At 38.6% G+C, this 20,589-nt stretch overlaps 2 protein-coding genes across 2 annotated transcripts in view; one reads left to right on the forward strand and one right to left on the reverse strand.

The window, feature by feature from the left end:
* The window catches only part of STAP1 (signal transducing adaptor family member 1), a gene marked incomplete at both ends in the record, with an annotated part of 30,764 nt that extends 23,964 nt beyond the window's left edge, over positions 1-6,800 (reverse strand). The window contains one exon of the mRNA XM_084233002.1: positions 6,687-6,800. Within this exon, the coding sequence (XP_084089128.1) occupies positions 6,687-6,800 (114 nt within the window). The remainder of the gene's footprint in view (positions 1-6,686) is intronic.
* Positions 6,801-17,564: 10,764 nt separating this feature from the next.
* CENPC (centromere protein C) overlaps positions 17,565-20,589 on the forward strand; it is a gene marked incomplete at both ends in the record, with an annotated part of 59,704 nt that continues 56,679 nt past the window's right edge. The window contains 2 exons of the mRNA XM_084233003.1: positions 17,565-17,582; positions 20,028-20,074. Of these exons, the coding sequence (XP_084089129.1) occupies positions 17,565-17,582; positions 20,028-20,074 (65 nt within the window). The remainder of the gene's footprint in view (positions 17,583-20,027; positions 20,075-20,589) is intronic.

A 20,589-nucleotide genomic window follows, 5' to 3' on the forward strand; every position in this document is an offset into this window, starting at 1 on the left:
AGCAATGACTGAATGGTCTAGGATGGCCTCACTTATCTTCAGGATTAGTTGGGAGTGCAGAATGACTGGAAATGACATAATATGAAATATATTTGGTCTTTGTGCTCATTCCTTGCACAGGACTCCTCAAACTCTTGAAATTTTCTGATTAAAGGTGTTTTTGTTATTCATGAGTCCCTTCAAATCATACCTGAGTTTATACCAATGAGTTCACTTAGCGTGGGTCCCTACAGATCTCAGGCTGAGTCTGGTCACCAAAAGAACAAGTGATTAGAGGATTGGAATTTTCAGCCTCAACCATCAACCTCCAGGAACAAGCAGGGTGGAAACTAAATACTTTTTCACAAAGAGATTTGATTTGTTTTCAAATTGATGAACATATCCAAATGCCAGGAGGGTGGCCACCTCAACTTCACAGAAATATAAGTGCTTGAGATCCTTATAAACTTAGCCTTATATACCTCTACATACCTCTGGTTATTTATTTATATTCCTTGTAATAAACCAGTAAATGTAAGTAAAATGTCTTCCTGAGTTCTGAGTCATTCTAGTAAATTTTGAATCTCAGGAGAGAGTCATTAGGAATCCTGATTTATAGCCTATAAGTCAGAAGTATGGAAATCTTGGAATTGCAACTGGTAACTGCAATGTTGGGGGTAGGGGGTGGGGATTGGGATGGGCAGGACAGTCCTATGGGTCTCAGCCCTTAAATAATCTGTGAGATTGGCACAAAGTCTAGGTAGGTAGCATCAGAATTGAACTGATTTGTTGAATACTCAGTGCCTAGAGAGTCAGAGAATTGGTTGTTGCTGTTGAAAAATAATTCACTGACATAACCAGATTCTCTATAAATGTTCTCATTATCCAGTCAGCTAGCTTACTCTTGTGCACATGATGGCAGAATATTGTAATGCATTGTCATTCCTATATAACTCATATGGCCTTAAATGCATTCAGAAATTTGGCTTGAGAAGTTACTAATATACTGATATACTGTTTCTATGATTAGACAGCTGTTCCATAAAAACCATGAGAGTGTCTAGTCACTCTATTGAAAAATACTAAAATTGGGCTTCCCCGGTGGCGCAGCGGTTGAGCACCGGGTTGCGAAGCTGCCCGCAGCCTCTGCGGCGCCGGTTTGATTCCCGGCTGCTCCCCGGCCACTGGAGGAGGGTCCCACATGGCGCGCAGACCTCTCCTGCCGCCCGCTGCTCCCCTCAGCAGTGTACGTCGGTCCTTCTGCCTGTTCTGCTCCCCGCTCTGGCTCTGGTGAATTCTCTCACCCTCCTGCGCTTCTGACTGTACCCAGTGCTTGTGTAATAAATAAATAAAAATAAATCTTTAAAAAAAAAAAAAAAGAAAAATACTAAAATCATCTCAGGTTTAACTCCAATTAACAAGTAATAAAACAATTCAAATATATCTTGGAGGTTTTTTTTCTTTTTTTTAATCATATCTCTCTTTTAAGGATTTCTGTAGGGGCAGGACTGGACACAGTGCAGGTTTTCTAATATTCAGCAGACCGGGAAAAGGAGGAATCGGGGTCCTCAGTGGCTTTTGCAGGTTTTTTTATTTAGATTACCAGGTACACAGCAGGCAGGGGTGCTGGGAGGCCAGTAGGCCGGCAGTACTCCCAGCCCCCAGCAGATCTTCACTCTGGGCTCTCCGGCCTTCTCTCGGCTTCTGCTTCTGCTTCTGTTTCTGCTGCTACTGCTTCTCTTCTCTGCGTCTCTGCTTCTGCTGGCATCCCCGTGATGCCGCCCTTAAAAAGCACAGTCTTAGCCCAGGTGAATCCCATCTACCTAGGCCCACACACTACTCCAGGTGCCCGCCATCAGGCATGCATTCAGGACCGCAAGGATCCACCATCTATCCTGATGGCGGGAGGGCAGAAAAGCCTGACATTTTTCCTTACTCTACAACTTTCATATCCTGTTCTAATAGTAGGTTTCTGCAATGCAAAGAGGAAGTCAGTGCTACTGTATTTTGGAAGTAGGATGGAAATGAAGGAGAGAGGAAGACCTAAGAATGTAAACATTGATTAAAGAACTGAATCATAGGTTCTGTAGTTTTACTGAATTATGGCAGCTAACATCAAATCCAAACCCGAGATTCTATGATTTTGGAGGAAAGAAAAGCAAAAGAAAACCATGAAGTCAAAGTCTACCCTTCTGTTTATCTTCTTAATTATCCTTGTTAGTATTAACCTGCCACAAGATAGAGAAACTAAAATCACTATTAGCCTGTCAAGGTTTATTGCGCTTTCTCTATACGCACATGCAGACATTTATCTGTGCTCCTGAGAAAAATTAGAGATGTTTATTCATGAAAGAATGATGTATATTGGGTAGAGCTAATCAGGGGGAAATGGAAGTTTTATTGGTAAACAGGAGTTTCAATGAAAGGATTAAGAAGATTTATAAAGAGGGGGAGAAAGTAAAAAAAAAAAAAAGGAGAGAGAAGCAAGACTAAAGACACTGAGTTGAAAGTAAAGGCAACTTCGAGGAAAAGGTAAGATTACAAATATCAATAGGCCCTGTGCACTACCACCACAGCCACAAATTTAACAGATCAAACTTGTATCAGTAGGCAGAAACCTGAGGGCCACAATCTTGACTGTTTCTCATAAGCTCTCATGAGGTCAAGTATAATCAGTCATCTACAAATAATGTTCTCAATACTCAACATCTACTGAGATGTAAAAATTAATTTTGAAGGATATATTTTTAGATGACATGTATTTAGTTTTATATTTTTTATCAATTGTTTGTGTTTGAGTTGTTAAAGAGACTGAAAAAGGACCTTTGAATTTATCTCGTTTCATAACCATTAGATGACCTTAGAGTTCAAAGTCACTATATTATTGTCATTCAATTAAAGAAATGTTTTTTAAAGTCCACTGAAGCTCACTATTGGATTCAATGTAACAAAAGATGTAGTGATTGGAAGCCCACAATCAATGAAATTAGAACTTTAATTTGAGAGTTAGCACCATGTAGAGTACTTTACAATAAAATCCTAGGTAGAATTCTTAATGGACCGGGAACCTTGAACTTAAACTTTGTGAATCACAACTGACTTATCTGGGAAGTGAATAAAAGAGTTTCTAACCAGAAGAGGATCTGAGTGAAAGGACATTTAACAGTCTAGCAGAGTAATTATCCATTTTACAAAAGAGGAAACAGGTGTACTCCTCCCTCACACCTCTGGCCTGCACCCCATCTCTTGTATGTATAACTAAATAAATGGTATTTAAAAATTAAAAAAAAAAAAGGGAAACAGGTTTAACAATTTAAAAGAATTGCATGAGTTCCACAGGAAGACTGATATTTTTATGCATTCTGGCTCCTTGGTGCTCTTTTTTTACCAATGTAACTAGTAAAAATACGCAGCAGTCCAAAATGCTGTTACATTCCTCTCCATCATCCCCAGTGAAAAAGCTCTCATTCTTCCTCTTGTGAGCCAATAAAATGCCTTGGCTTAAGGAAAAATGTTGCAGGGTGCTCTCCAAAGTGGGGCACATAAAGTCCGAATTTAGATAATCCCACTAGGGAAAAACTTTTAAAATTATATTTTCTTTTGTTTTTATTTAAGTTTTTATTTATTTATTTATACAATCACTGGGTACAGTCAGAAGCGCGGGAGAGTGAGAGAACTCACCAGAGCCAGAGCAAGGAACAGAACAGGCAGACCGATGAAATACACCGCTGAGGGAACCAGCGGGCACCACAGGAGAGGTCTGCGTGCCATGCAGGACCCTTGCCGGCGGCCGGGGATCGAACGTCACTGCAGAGGCTGCAGGCAGCTTCGCAGCCCAGCGCTCAACCAGGGGAGGCCCTAAAATTATATTTTCTTTCTTAATTCCTTTTTTACATGTATAATAATTTTATTGGAGTATTAATAGAGAAACATACATAATTTATATAATTTATATTTATATAATTTATATAATATATGATTTCTAAAATAAATTGATTTTCTTATATTAGAGGTCTATGTTCCAAAAATGTTTTTTTGAAAGGAGTGTGTTATTCAAAATTTTGGGGACTGTAACAGGCATTTCTATTAAAGAAGGGAAGTTTCGGGCCTCCCTGATGGTGCAAGGGGTTAAGACACAACCTATGAAGCTATCCGCAGCCACTGGAGCACAAGTTCAAATCGCAGCCAGGGAGCTACCCACATGAAGGAGCATACCTCTCCTGACTAGCCTGCTGCTCCCCTCAGCAGTATATTTCAGTCAATCTGCTTGTTCTGTTCCCCACTCTTTCTCTGGTGAATCTTCCATCCCCCACACCTCTGGCTTGTACCCCAGTTCTTGTATGCATTAATAAATAAATCTTTTTTTTTTTTTAAAGGGAAGTTTCATGTTCTCTGTTTACCAGCATTGAGCACTATGTTTGAGTACTATGCTCTAAAAAAACTGATGGACTAGGGTAGACAAATGTTATTTTGGTCTACTATGATGACCGTGTTCCTATGTTTAGGTTAATATGAAGATATACATATTGCTTTTAATATTAACACATTACAGATTGAAGAAGTTATAATTTGCTGCTCAAACTGATTTTCTAACAGTTTCAGAAAAATGAAAATTTTCCATTTGTAAGAACTGTGATGCCACTGGTATCCTGTTAATAGGATTTAATAGCTTTTATTATCAAATAAGTCCTGCTGAACAATCCAGAATTCTAGTGTTGTGCTTTAAGTAAATTTTCTACATTATCTTTTCCTAAAGATTATATCCTTTTATGAGTTCTAGACAGGATGCTGAGACTTTCTAGAATTGCATTTAAAATGGAATATATTGGTACATTTACATGACTGCAAAGTTCCTTAAATTCTTAAAAGTTCCCCATCATAAAAACAGCCTAGAAACACCTCTCAACAAATAACCTCCTCATAAACCAGGTTGCTCTTCAGTTATATTTTTTTCTAACTGAAATGTTCTGAATTTCTTTAACAGAGAATTCTGAATTCCTTTAACTTAACCTTTTGTAGAGCCTCCCAATTTCCATCAGGCCAATAACATCGAAGATGACCTTCAATGTACTGTGGTTTACCTTCCCTTTAATGGTTCCCTGGAACTTTGCTGCTGCTTGAAAAATTGAACTATTTTGGGCCTCCCCTGGTGGCGCAGCAGTTGAGCGCTGGGCTGCAAAGCTGCCCATAACCTCTGCAGCACTGGTTCGATCCCCGGCCACCAGCAAGGGTCCCACATGGTGTGACAGACCTCTCCTGCTGCACCCGCTGCTCCCCTCATCAGTGTATTTTGTCAGTCTGCCTGTTCTGTTCCCAGCTCTGGCTCTGGTGAATTCTCTCACCCTCCCGTGCTTTTGACTGTACCCAGTGCTTGTATAAATAAATAAATAAATCTTTAAAAAAAAAAAAATCCCACTATTTCCTTAGCTTTTTATTACAATACCTATTTTCTTTTTTTTTTTTTAAAGATTTATTTATGCATACAAGAACTGGGGTACAGGCCAGAGGTGCAGGGGGTGAGAGGATTCACCAGAGACAGAATGGGGAACAGAACAGACAGATTGACTGAAATACACTGCTGAGGGGAGCAGCAGGTGAGGCAGGGGAGGTATGCTGCACCTTGTGGGTAGTTCCCTGCTTAACCCCTTGTGCCACCAGGGAGGCCCCCACAGTATCTATTTTCAAATACTGTCATCATGGCTCTTCTTTGGGTCATGTTACTTGTGAACTCAGAACTGATTTTACTATCTAGTTTCACATGATTAATAACAATACGATAAATAACGAGATGGGAAGAGAATGAGTCTAACATTAGTGTAAGCCAGGTGTTTTACATGTATCCCTTAAATCCTTGAAACCATCCTCTATGCAAATGTTATTGTCCTCCTACTCTCTTCTTCCTGACATATAAGATACTTCACTCTAATTTCAAGTGTAAACAAAGGTATTTTAGCAAAAACATTTATTCCTATAGTTTATAATTTCCATTTCAAAGCATGTTTTCTAAGAAAAGACTGAATGGCGATTAGGTAAGGGAGTCATCACTCCTTACTAAATTAAGCCTTTTAAGTCTATGTTTCATTACTATTTTGCAGAACTGAGTGTGATGCTTAGTTAAAGCATCCTGCCAAGACACATGATAAATGCTGTTTGAGTGAAAAATTGATTGAGCACCTACCGTATCTCAGGCATTATACTTTGGGACAAGTCATATTCTTTCCATTTTGTAGCTAAGAAAATCTATCCTCAAGGAGATTGAGTAGCTTGCAGAAGATCTCAATTGTAAGTAGCAAAACCACCAGGTAAAAACATGTTTTACTGAGACTTTAAAATCCTTGTTCTTTCTCTAACCATTCTAATGGAAGGCCTTCTTTAGTATTAAAGGAACCTAGTAGCAAAAACAGTCATTGTAAATACTTTGGAAAACTTTCAGTGAATAACCAAATTTAAATAACAAATTAGAAATTTCTTTCTTATCCAGTCCCCTTTCTGGCAAAGATATAACAATGTGGTTAACCCATGCAAGACTGAATTAACTTCTAAAGCACACAGAGTCAACAAAAAATAATTCGGCATAACTGGGTAATGTTATTCTTACATGTTTAACACCTGAAACAAAATACAAAGTACTATATCTTTACTCTTAAACTAAACTTTATATATTAAGACAAAATTTTCTAGTTTACCATTGTCATCTATGGACTTACCTGGTGTTCTGACCGTTTCACTAATAAAAAACCTTCAAAGTACAAGGGTAGAGCAGTAATCTTTAGCCTCTCTTGGAAGATCCTGCGAGGAGCTGGTTTTGGAGGCTTAGCCATCATGAACCCTCTTGTCGGTGTATGGTTTGGTTTCAACTGTATCCAGTCTCAAACAAAATGAGATCTTCCTTTTGTGAGAGGAAAAGGCAACTGTTCAAAGAGGAAGTCCCAACTCAATGTTTAACCACCAACAGGAGACACACACACACACACACACACACACACACACGCACATACCCATACACTCACACACATTTTTTTCCCTTTACTTTTTGAGAGGTAAGAACTGGCTTAGACCAACTTTGAGAGGGCAATCTCTGAGTAAACTACCTATTCTTAGAATTAAGATAGCAAAATAAACAGAAGATTAACATCACAGAAGCATGAAAGGAACAGATGTCCATGTTATAGACTTTAGAGGACATGTTAAGGGCACATTTGTTTTCTTCACCTTTTTCTATTTATTGCTGTCCATTTTTATGTGACAATTCAAGAATTAACTCCACTTCATTAAAAATTATAGGATAATTTTAAGTACTATTTCTGTTGTAAATATTTCAACACCAAACTTTGTTTAAATTTTTAGAAAAAATGAAATTTCTTATTCCATGTCTATTTTGATAGTCCACTAAGTAGAAACCACAGTTACAGGAATATGGGATTTTCAATTTTTCTCAGTATTTTGAGATTGTGGGATACTAGTAGACATTAGGCAAAATCTGTCTGGCAGAGAAAGCTGTAGACTTTCAAACTTTTTTTTTTCCAGATGTATTTTATTTATTTATGCATACAAGAACTGGGGTCCAGGCCAGAAGCATAGGGGTGGGGTAAGAGGATTCATCAGAGTAGGGAACAGAGCAGGTGGATTTACTGAATTACACTGCTGAGGGGAGCCGGTGGGAGAGACAGGGGAAGTCTGCTGTGCCATGTGGGTTAGCTCCCTGGCCAGGGATCAAATTCATGCCACAGAGGCTGGCATGATAGCTTGTTACTGTTGAAACTTGAACCCCTGTGCCACCAGGGAGGCCCAACTTTCAAACCTTTATTTTATTCTTTCATGCTTTCTGAGATATGAATCATTGATGCTGTGATGCACAGACGGGATCCCAAGAGTTACCTAGTGAGATTTATACAATTACATTGGTGCTAAAAATGCATGGATTTCATCCATCACTGTGCAAGGAATGATGGGGGAAGGGAACATGGGAATGAATTTTGTTGTGTTTTGCATGGGTCTCAAAAAGTTCCACCATTTCCTATAGCACATTCAATACTTCAGAAATACTCTAGATTTAGTATATAACCCAGGCTTAAGTATTGTCTCAATTAGGATGGCTGATTTTTAGAAATCAAAGCAAGACAAGCATCTCCAGTTTGATTCTTATTTCCTAAAGAAGAGACTACAGGGTTTTCTTCACCAGTATGGGTTCCATTGGCTCTGCAGCAATAGACATGGGGAGCTAAATATTCTATAAAGCAAAGTAGATCAATTTAGACTGATTATGAATAAACCAAAGAAGAATCTTCAGATGCATTAACAAAATGAAAACAGTCTGAAACATAAACTGGGGGTTGAAAATTCAAATTTGTCACCTTGCCTTTATATTTATTCTGCCTTCTGCTATCTGAACCTTCAAATTATAAAATAAAAATCCAGCTTCAATTTTTGGAACAAGCCATATGTAATTTTTTTTCAGTTGCAGTGTACTGAAAACAATCATCTAGTAAATTATGTCTTTCTTACATTTTTAAAATTGACAATTAATGAAAAACAGATTTATAAATATTTTTTTAGATACACTTTTTTTTCCAAATTTTTTTTTTAAGATTTATTTATTTATTTATTTATTTATTCATACAAGCACTGGGTACAGTCAGAAGCGCGAGAGGGTGAGAGAATTCACCAGAGTCAGAGCAGGATGCAGAACAGGCAGAAGGACCGAAGTACACTGCTGAGGGGAGCAGCGGGCGGCAGGAGAGGTCTGTGCGCCATGTGGGACCCTCCTCTGGTGGCCGGGGAGCAGCCGGGGATCGAACCGGCACTGCAGAGGCTGCGGGCAGCTTCCCAACCCCGCGCTCAACCGCTGCGCCACCGGGGAAGCCCCAGATTTATAAATATTTAAGTTGCTTTGGTTTGCTAATTTGCAATGCAAATTAATATACCAATAACTCAACTATGCCTTCCTAAAAAACAACTATAACATACAAAAACTGAAATGTCATTAGCTAGTTATACCTGTTTACATTCTCAGTACCACTGCATTATTACAATAGAAATCTTTTTATAAATATCTCAAGTTATAGGTGGAGAATGATGTATTTTTAGGTAAGGGAATATAGTAGAAAAATATAAGGGCACAGGAAAAGGAGCAAAATTTGCTACTCAACAGCACAGAGATCTTGAACAATCAATCAGCTTCTCTGAGATCACAGTTTCATCACCTATGAAATGAAATGAATAAATGACGTCTTTTCTGAAGAACTGCAGTAGACTTTTAAGCAATGTCCTTTCTGCTTTTTCTCTGATTCATTTAAAATAAGTCTAATCCTGTCACTCCCCAGTTATAATGGATTGTCTTGTTTTTTAGATTCACTCTTCCATTTTTTTTTTTTTTTTTTTACTTAACGCTAAATTTTATTGAACGCAAACAACAATGCTCAGACATGACATACAAACTGCTTACTATTAGGGTTCATTTAAATTGAAATTCCTCAAAATACTCTTTCCACTAGTAATTTTGGTTATTGCCAATTGTCTCAATACCCTCTATTCTTTCCTGTCTTCTTATATTCCTTTCCACACCTGCACACATTTGTTTGGATGTTCTTTTATTCATATGTAACTCCCACTCAGTCAAGACACAGGTTGAATATCTACTAGTCTGTGAAGATTGCCTAATTTCCTGACACCTTTCTTATTCCAAGGGGAAGGTTTATCACTCTCATCCTGTATTTCCATACAAATTTCCTTATTTCAACATTTGTCCCATTGTATTTTAGCCTTTCTGTACCAATAGGAAACAGTTTTTAAAGGGCAGAAACTATGTTGAAGGTTGATAAGAAGCAGATCACAATAACCATTTATTAGATGACAAATTTTCATTTTAAAAAGTATTGTGATTCCAGTTTGGAGTTATTAATGTCTACCAGAAATAGGAGTTGCCTTTTTTCTCCTATGGATGCCCAATGGTTGACATGTGATTTCAAACTATTAATTCAAATCACTGAAATTATATCAAAGCCCAATTATTACAGCCATTAACAGCATGTGTGTCAAAGGAGTTTGCTATAAATCTGGTTATATGGCAAATATAACTCAACAACTTTTAATGTAGTATTAGATTAATTTACAAACACCTCACTGTTACTTTGAGTTATTTATGTTATAATGCTATTCAAGTGAATAAAAGCACGTTTTTACAATGGTTAAAGTCCTCTGAAAGTTTCCTATCCACTTATTAGAATTGAGCCCATGAAAAGGTCTGAATAGGAGACTCCAATTCCTTTTCAGTACTTCTAAATTTCTTACTTTTGTTTTACTTATGTTTACTGATGATGTATTAACATTTTGCATAATAATTCATTGCAGTAAACTTCAAAGATATTTGTATTGAAGAATATAGGTTGAATTTCAACTACTATATGAAATACACTGTGCCATAGTGAATCATTATGACTCAGAAGATGATTCTACCAGGCCCTTTGGTGAGGTACCACTACTACAGAAGTGATATCACTAGCCAGAGTGGTATTAGTAGATGGAGTGGTTCAATTTGCTAGCCATATCTTTTTCAGTAAAAAGAGTTGCATCTAGGATAATAAGAGTTTTTCTAGTTATGCTTTTTTTTTAAGCACCTTGGTCTCATTTGCATATTGAGAAATATTTCTTGGATTCCATACATCAAAACGTGTAAATAAGGTAAATCATAGAATTGTAACTTTAATAAAAACTGGACATTCCAGATAGGGAGATAGCTTGAGCAATGTCTAACCACTAGAAACTCAATATACACAAGGATTAGGTCTACTACCCACCCTGTCCCCCACCCCTTCACTGCATTTATTAATATCCATTGGTGCTTTTTTAGGGGATAAGGTGGATTGGAGCTTAATATCCATTTCATTCCCTTCTAGTATGCCATTCTTTACTCCAAAAAATTAAAATGACATTTCCCAGACTTCTTTATAGCTGTAGTAGGGTGCATTCCATTCAGCAAGACAGACAGAAACAAAACTGATTCTTATTAATGTCTTTGGATTTTTTGAAAGTGAGCACAATCTGAAGACACCTGATTTTCTGTGGAAATGTTGTAAATTAGTCTCCTCACTAGTTTCATGGGTATTAATAGTCAAAGCATGGAATACCAGTTTTCAGATTTCCATTGTATATTAGATAGAGATATAATATAGAATCAGGAACAGTAAGAAGCCTTTCGGTTAGTAAAGGCTTATAAAGCCTTCTTTGGGGCCTCCCCGGTGGTGCAGTGGTTGAGCGCTGGGCTGAAGCTTCCCGCAGCCTCTGCAGCACAGGATCCCGGCCTCCGGAGAGGGTCCCACAGGGCGCGCAGACCTCTCCTGACGCGCTCGCTGCTCCCCTCAGCAGTGTGCTTCAGTCATTCTGCCTGTTCTGTTCCCAGGTCTGGCTCTGGTGGATTCTCTCACCCTCCTGTGCTTCTGACTGTACCCAGTGTTTGTATAAATAAATAAATCTTTTTTTTTTTAAAGCCTTCTTTGACAATGTATTTTTGTAATTGCATTGGTTTCCTGATTATGTAGTGCCATTGAGGTTTTGGTTGATACCAGCATTAACACTAGCTTCCCACTTTCTCATTTTATGGAAACAAATGGACGTTTCCTGACTGTATATATAGCAACTGACTTTTGGTGTCTCAGTTTCTCAGTTCCATGGTCTGTCTTTGGGAATCATTGCTGAATGCCTAAAATACAATGTTTATCGCTCCTCCTGACAATTCTCAAAGCTGATATATGCATTTTATTAGATCCCTTTCTACTTAAACTCATTATCATGAATTTTGTTCTAAACAACTGACCACGCCCTCCCATCAATGCGGTTTTCAATTGTCTATAGGAATATGTGAAAATTATCCTAATATTGAAGGTGTTTCTTAATCTAGTTGCATTTTGCAAACACTTAGCAGTATCTGACACTTTTTTTTCTGTCAACGGCATATCATTTCTGCCTCATGTCTCTGCTTGAAGTTTATCTTCCTATTTCCTTCATGTCACAAATCTCTGACTTTTAGGTCTTATGGGCAAGTTACAGTTTTTGGTATTTTATTGTTTATGTATTTCTATAAGCACTTAATTTATAAGTGCTTATTTATCATGTGCTACTTTCTTATTTTTATTATAGATGGAAAACACATATTTTAGACTAAACAGAAAGACTTTAAAAAGAAAATCACATGCTATTCTAGCCATTAGTATTGGCTGGATGGGTATAGTCAATTTTGGGCATTTTTCTCTATTTGTTTATATTTGTGTATTTGGGTTAATGCTGAACATGCGATTTGATAAACTACATTTTTCATATGTTTTAGAGCACATTTCCAAGTCAATATTTATAAAATGGGGCTTCCCTGGTGGCCCAGGGGTTAAAGTCTCAGTGCAATCACCTCTGTGGCCTGAGTTTGATCCCTGACCTGGGAGCTGACCCACAGATGGCACAACAGACATCTCCTGTCTTGCTGACTACTCCCCTCAGCAGTGTGTTTCAGCAGATCCACCTATTTTGCACCCCTCTCTGTCCCTGGTGAATCCTTTCATCCCCCACCCCCAACCTCTGGCCTATATTCCAACTCTTCTATGCATAAGTAAGTAAATAATAATATCTTTTAAAAAGACTTTAAAAACATATATAATGTACATAATTTAATTTTTCTGCTACCATCTAACTAAATTAAGACTGCAAGGTTAAAATTATAATGCAAACTATTAATGTTTTGAAAATGTGTTTTAAATGACAAACGATCCTTTTATGAAACAGGAATTATGTTAAGTAGAAATAAACTATAGATTGGGCCTCCCCGGTGGCGCAGCGGTTGAGGGCTGGGTTGCAAAGCTGCCCGCAGTCTCTGCGGCGCCGGTTCGATCCCCGGCTGCTCCCCGGCCACCGGAGGAGGGTCCCACATGGCGTGTAGACCTCTCCTGCCGCCCGCTGCTCCCCTCAGCAGTGTACTTCGGTCCTTCTGCCTGCTCTGCTCCCCGCTCTGGCTCTGGTGAATTCTCTCACCCTCCCGCGCTTCTGACTGTACCCGGTGCTTGTATGTATGTATGTACGTATGTATAAATAAATAAATAAATATAAATCTTTAAAAAAAAAAGAAATAAACTATAGATTACAGAATGGAGTCTCAGAGAACAGGGTAATAGTTGTTGTCTTAAGAGGGACAGTATATACAAAATAGAATATTATAGCAACTAAGAATCAAATAATTGACACAGAGATAACTTAGTAAAAGTAAAGGTCAATTTATACAGCACTTTAAAATGAAGGACTCCCTGCAGATGTTTAAGACAAATTGCATATTAAAACTTTCTTTGAACATTACTGCCACCTATCAGCACATTTCAAGTATATACTTTTTAACTTGGAAATTACAGTCTAGTAGCTTCTATTAGAGGATAATTTTGTTAGAAAAGGTTAAAGTGTGTGTACTTTACAGTTGGAACAACATTTGGCAATAAATAGTAAAGAAAATTACTGAAATTTTATGCAAAATAAATCTCGATGATATAATTTCATTTTACGTAGTATAAAGCCATTCATTCATCTTTTGCAAGATTTTCAAGTTCACTTTGCAATCAACTAACAGTGTTTTGTTTTGTTTTATGCCATTTGACAGTCAGTGTGAGACTCACCCAAAATGATGTTGATCCAATGGAATGTTGGGCAGACACTCATGTTAAGTTGTGGGAGTAGGGCTGAATTGGAACCAATTTTTAAGTGGCAAATTCAATTGTGAATATTTTTGTGTTACAACTTCTATTTCTGTATCGAACCTTGTAAGTTGAAAGAGTTGGCAATAAATACCCATACTATAATTATTTGATGGAGGTAACTAAGGAAATGTAAAAGATTACTCAATTATTATAGCACTTTATTATAGCACTTTAAAATTAAAACTCAGAGCAGACCTTAGGGACCTATGTAAAGTAAAACTCCTTTTTGCTGCCATCTGTCTGAATATTGTAATCACATTTTATTTTCTTGGCAATTACAGTTTAGTAGTCTATTTGGGGATAATTTTATTAGAATAGGTTACTTAAAGTGAATGTACCTAAGAGATGGCTTTAAGAGTAAACCAACACTTGGCTTTAAGAGTGAAAGAAATTATTGAAATTTCATGTTAAAAAATAAGACTCAAAATTATAGTGGTAAACTTATTTTACTTTAGCAAATTTTAAGTTATAATTGTAACTATCTTACAATTTCTACAACAAATTGATTTTAGAGTGGCATTTTAAGATCTAAAATATTCCTTAAAATAATTATAAAAACTTACAAATTTTAAATATCTACATAAAATCATAAGTAACGAAAAGTTTCCTATTCCTTTTAAATTAAATTTCTGAGTACTTTGTCACACACATATACACACACACCCTTCCAAGGTAATAGAGTTTTTTTTTTTTTTAAAGGAGAATTCTCTTGTTTTTTTGTTTATTTATTTACTTATTTATTTTCACAAGCACTGGGTACAGTCAGAAGCACGGGAGGGTGAGAGAATTCACCAGAGCCAGAGTGGGGAGCAGAGCAGGCAGAAGGACCAAAGTACACTGCTGAGGGGAGCAGCGGGCGGCAGGAGAGGTCTGCGCGCCATGTGGGACCCTCCTCTGGTGGCCGGGGAGCAGCCGGGGATCGAACCGGTGCTGCAGAGGCTGAGGGCAGCTTCGCAACCCAGCGCTCAACCGCTGCGCCACCGGGGAGGCCCCCAAGGTAATAGAGTTTTGATGGAAAACTCAATTTAGTCAGTTGTCATAGCAATTCACAAGGAGTGACAGTTACAGGGTAGGGTGAGGGGCACCCCAGGATCCCCAAACCTGCCTGCTCTAAATAGGTTCTGGCATCCATCCACCTCATCAAGACAAAACATACTTTACTGCATAGGACATTGAATGGAAATGAACTTTATACAATCACTGTGAAATAAAGAGAAAGTAAAGCATATATAAAATAGTTTCCAAATCAAGCACCCCAAATTACCCATCCCCTTGTGGGTAAAGGCCCAGCTAAACAGGGTTGGCCCAAAGCAGGGTCACTGAGACCCAAAAGCCTGCTACAAGTCTAAGACACCCTCTGGTGGGGACCCATTTGGAAAGGGGTGGAATGCGCCCAGCATGTCCGGGACAGAGAGAGCAAAATAAAAATCAAGATACCTGGTGGGAAGAGGAAGGATTAGGGTCATAATAAGGGGGGGTGCAATTGTATGGAGAATATAACCAAAATGAAAATGCATACATTGTGCAAAAATGAAAAATGATGTAAGAATTATATAAAATAAAATATTAAAAAAAATACCTCTGGCCTATACCCCAGTTCTTGTATGCATAAATAAAAAATAAATATTAAAAAAAAAGATAAAGCTGCTATTGTTAACCTACCTACGGGTCTCTCATCCACATCTGTTTGAACCAGCCCAAGACCAAGAAGCAAGTGCAGCTTCATTACATGTCTCTCTGCTACATGTGCCTTATCCAGGCTCTCCATCCCGCTTCCTTCCTTCCTTCCCTCCAGCTTCTCCTCCTCCCAGCTCAGCTCCACCCTTCCTTGGGTGGGGCAGGGAACCTGGAACCTCCCTTTTTCTGGGGACCACCCTGTTGCATGCTATTGAAGTACTTTTGAGGGGAGGAGGTATGTAATGACAAATCTGTTTTTTTTTTTTCAATTTAAAGATTCGTTTATTTATGCATACAAGAACTGGAGTACAGGTCAGATATGCGGAGGTGGGGGGGTAAGGGCGGTGGTGGTGAGAAGATTCATCAGAGACAGAGTAGGGAACAGAACAGGCAGACTGACTGAAATACACTGCTGAGGGGAGAAGCGGGCGAGTCAGGAGAAGTCTGCTGCGCCATGTGGGTTGCTCCCTGGCTGGCCAGGGATCGAACTTGTGCTGCAGAGGCTGTGGATAGCTTCATACGTTGCATCCACCAGGGAGGCCCCAAATCTGGGTTTTATAAACATTATTCCATCAACTAGCAACACTGTTTTAGTACACTAAAACCATGGGGGCTATTAAATAATACTAGGACAGATGCGTATGAAACTGAGAAGTTTGTTTAGGAACTGTGGAATCTCCATTAACTGTTTTCATAAGGTGCTGCCCTGTTTTTTCCTATATAACAGATTAGTTTATCCCCAACATCCTTGGTGACCTGCATTCTAAACCATCATAAGTCATTTGATTTCAAATTTCTCAATATACCTTTGAGAATTACTGTTTCCAGTATAGTCAGGAGGACATAATTTTACATCTGGAATTTTACATTTATGACAGTGTTTTCTAAAATATCTCAATGAGAGATAAAAGTATAGTGATTTAACTGCTCAGTTTTGGAGTCAAATTCCTCAATATGTCATCTAATAGTTATGTGGTCACCAGCAAGTCACTTAAACTCTGACCCAGTTTTATTTTTTTTAAGTGGGGATATCACCTGTCTTGCCTTACAGGAATCCTTTAAAATAAGTCTTACATGGAGAATATTTAGAGGAGCACTTGGCATGCAGTATTGCCAAAATAAATGTTAGTTTTTATTATCTTTTCAAAATGTGAGAACTCCAAATCAAAGTAGTTCAATAGTCAAAACTTCCCTATGAATTTGTTCAATAAATAATGTATTTTCTGATTAAAATTCCCTTGCAAATTTTAACTAAATCATTAAAACAGGACAGTTTCATAGGATAATGAAATGGTCAAGGAAGTTTTCAGAGCTTTTAATTAACTTTTCCCCTTATAAAAATAAGAAACATCCAGGACAGTGCCAAAATCTGTGGCATCTTTGTAACACACTAGTTAAGAACTAAGCAGGTGTCAAGACTCCTGATCTAGAACTCCTTTCAGGACATCACATTTAAATAATGTGTTGGCAAAGCTTTATGCAAATATTACCCACAAATATGAAAAAATAAAATACAAACCGTCATCGTCATCACTATTATCTGATCTTAGAGATGGTGCATAGCTGTGCCGGCTGTGAGTGACAAGATTACACAGGGAAATCTTTTTCTTCAGTGGCCTCCACAGTTTCTACCTCTCATCCTTTCAAATATTAACTTTATAATAGTACCGTTGAGAAGTTTTACACTGGTCTCAAGGTCCCAATGCGGTTCCCACGACGGGGTTTGCCAAACAACAGCTCTTTCTTCAACGCAGCGCTGGCGTGTGGAGGAAGAAGGAAGGAAATGCAGAAGCCCAGGCGGGGGCGGGGGGGAGGGGAGGAAGGGTGTGGGCGGGGCTACCTGGGTGGGCGGGGCCACAGGGAGACGGGCGGGCGGGGAGGGGGGTCCCATCACAGCGGTTTCCCGGTTGGTTGCCACTGTTCTGCGCATGTGCAGCCTGTTTTAAACTGCAGCGCGCGCCGTGACTGGATGCCGGCCTGGAGCCTAGCCAATGGGTTGAGGACGTTTGGGCGCGCGCTCTTTGACGCGCACCTCGTCGCTCTCGCCGCTTCCCAGTCCAGGGCCGCTGTGTGTAGCTTGCCGGCGGCTACTCCGGCGTTTGGGTCGGTGCTGGGCTTGGTCGAGCCGCGGCCCTTGGGGGCCTCCGGCGCAAACCCTTCGCGCCAGCCGAGTCAGGCCAGAACATGGCTGCGTGGGGTCTGGTGAGTGCGGTTGTCTCCCTTCTGGCGGGCGGGAGCTGGGGGACCCTTGACAGCCGCGGGATCGGGCGGGTGCGGTGACTGCTTAGAGATTTCCGTAGTCTGGTGTGCCGGTAACCAAAGTAAATTTTTCTTGTTTTATTTCCTCAAGGTTTCTTGTAGTGACGGCACTTTTCCTCTCCTTGTCTCTGGGGACTTCTCTCTCTCTCTCTCTCTCTCCCTCTCTCTTTAAAGATTTACTTATTCACACATACAAGAACCGGGGTACAGGCCAGATATGCTGGGGTGGGGGGTGGCGAGAGGATTCACCAGAGAGTGAGGAGCAGAACAGGCAGATGGACTGAAATACACTGTTGAGGGGAGCAGCGAGCGAGGCAGGAGAGGTCCGCTGCGCCTGGGGATTTCTTTTCTAAGCTAGTCATTTCCTAGTTCCCAGAATAGTTTGCTGTCCATAGAGGAACTGGAACCATTTGAAAGTGCCTTTGCTTCGGGCTTGCTTGTCTGGAAAAGCAGGTTATTTATGGAATATTGTTTATTGATGAAGTTTTGAAAAGGCAGTATTAGTTTAAAGGTGCAAGCTGTGAATGACCGAAAGGGGGCGGGACTTTTTGTTTTGTTTATGTTTCCGGACGCCCGTGGTGTTCACTATGCTATATTTTAAATTTCACTTAAGGTTACTATCGGTTATATACCCTGTATCAACCCCTTTCCTAAACTGGTATTTGCTGCTCTATCTTTTCCTTTTAAGAAAGTCTTCAATTTTATTGAACTGCCCTCCCTTTTTAAAAAATATTTATTTATTTATGCATAGAAGAGATGGGGTGTAGGCCAGAGTTGCGGGGAGGGGGCGGGGGGAGGTTGAGGGGGTGAGAGGATTTACCAGAGACAGAGTTGAAAGGCTCGGCGCGGTAAAGAAAAGGAGAGCCAGCTACATTTCTCAAAGGGAGGGAAAGTTTATTGCGCCCCGGGCGGACCTCACAGACCCAAGGCGGGGGTCAGTGGAGTCGCGCACGTTGTTAGGGGGAAGCAGGGTTTTAATAAAGATATATTGCGTATATGTACACTTGTATGCATGAGAAACGTATGTAAGTGTGGCATAGTGTGTGTGTCCTTTTTACTACGGGCACATACATTGTTTACATTGCATGTAATCAGAAAAGAGCGATAAAGTCATTCTAATTGGTAAAGAAGAAAAGGGGAATAAAGCTTACCAGAAGACACAGTTCTTTTTTTTAATAAAAACTTTTCTTTTGCAGAGCAGTTTTAGGTTCACAGAAAAATTAAGAGGAAGATACAGATGTCCTATATACTTTTTGCCCCGAGTGCATTCATAGCTACTTCCGTCATCAATATCCCTCACCGGAGTGATACATTTGCTATAGTTGATGAAGCAGTATTAACACATAATCACCAAAAGTTGATTTATGTTAGAGATCATTCTTCCTATCCATGCGTGGGACATATCTTTTAATTATTTTGTGTCTTAACATTTCTATTAACAATATCTTGTGGTTTTCATTTTCTCCTCCTATTAAGTTTATTCTTAGATACTTCATTCTTTTTGATGAGTAGTGTTGGCCTCATAAAGTGTGTTTGGAAACATGATGGTTCATCAACTTTTTGAAAGAGTTTGAGAATACTTAGGTCTTCTTTGAAGGCTTGGTAGAACTATACTGGTGAAGCCATCTGTCCCCTATGTTTCTGGGTTTTTTGTTTGTTTGTTTGTTTCAGTTTGCTTGTGATTTGTTTCAGGTTTGTTTGTTTTCCATTTACTCTTGGAAGGTTGCATGTTTCCAAGAAATTGTCTATTTCTTTTAGATTATCCGGTTTGTTATTTCCTACCTTTTACTGACTTTTGGCTTCATTTTTTTCCTTCTTTTTCTTATTCCTTTAGATGTGAGGTTAGATTATTTCAGATTTGATTTTTCTTGAGGCCTGTACTGCTATAAATTTCCCTCCTAAAATTGCTTTTGCTGTATCCTATAGATTCTGACAGCTTGTGTCATTATTTTTAAATTTTTCCTTTGATTTTTTCGGTAGTTATTCATGTTGTGGCTTGTTTAATTTCAATATATTTTGGATTTTTCTTTCTTTTTTGGTTGATTTCTACTTTGTGCTGTTGTGATCAGAGAAGATACATAATATTACTTAAGTGTTACCAACTTGAATTTTTGGAAACCGAGACAAGTTGGGATTTGATGATGGAAAAGGTTTGAGGGAGGTAGAGTAGGAGAACAAGGAAATAGAATAAATCCCAGGATATGAAAAATTAGTATAAGCAAAGGTTTGTAAACTGTATAAATGAGGTAAGTTTTCTTTTTCTTGATCTAGAAGCAGTTAAAAAACACTTGTTGAATGAATAAATGAAGACTTTTCTGGGGTGTGCTTATATTGGGGGGATGTTACTCTCTTAAACAAAGACACTGAATTGATTTATTTTTCTTTCAGGATCATCTCAAAAATGACTATAGAAGAAGATTTTGCCGACCATCCAGGTAATTCATATACTTAAGTTTTTAAGATGATTTTTTTTCCTGTTTTCAAAAAGTGGAGTTTTTAAATGAGGAGTGTAAAATCTGTTACCTCTGACCAAGATAATGATTTCTGTGACTGGTAGTAACTGATTCTATAGATGTGATAAGTTATAAAAAACTAAATACATAAACTCAAACACAAACATTCAGTTATACCTGTAGAACAGAAATCTGAACAATACTGGTAGATTGTGTTAATATTGGTATTTTGGTTGTGACAGTGTACAATAGTTTTGCATAATGTTACCATTGGGAAAGAGTGGATCAAGTGAACAAGAAGAGATCTTATTTGTATGATTTCTGACAACTGCATGTGAATCTTCAATTGTCTCAGTACAGTTTTTAATTAAACAACTTATTCTGATTTATAAACCGCTGTTCAGATTAATGATACTAAATCAAAAGTGCATTTTAGAACTTATATTGGAGACTGTATTACTAGGATCTAGTAGCACTTGTGATCATAGAGTCTTTAT

This window comes from Talpa europaea (genome assembly GCF_964194135.1).
Source record: "Talpa europaea genome assembly, chromosome: 5".
In the NCBI taxonomy this organism is placed as follows: Eukaryota; Metazoa; Chordata; class Mammalia; order Eulipotyphla; family Talpidae; genus Talpa; species Talpa europaea.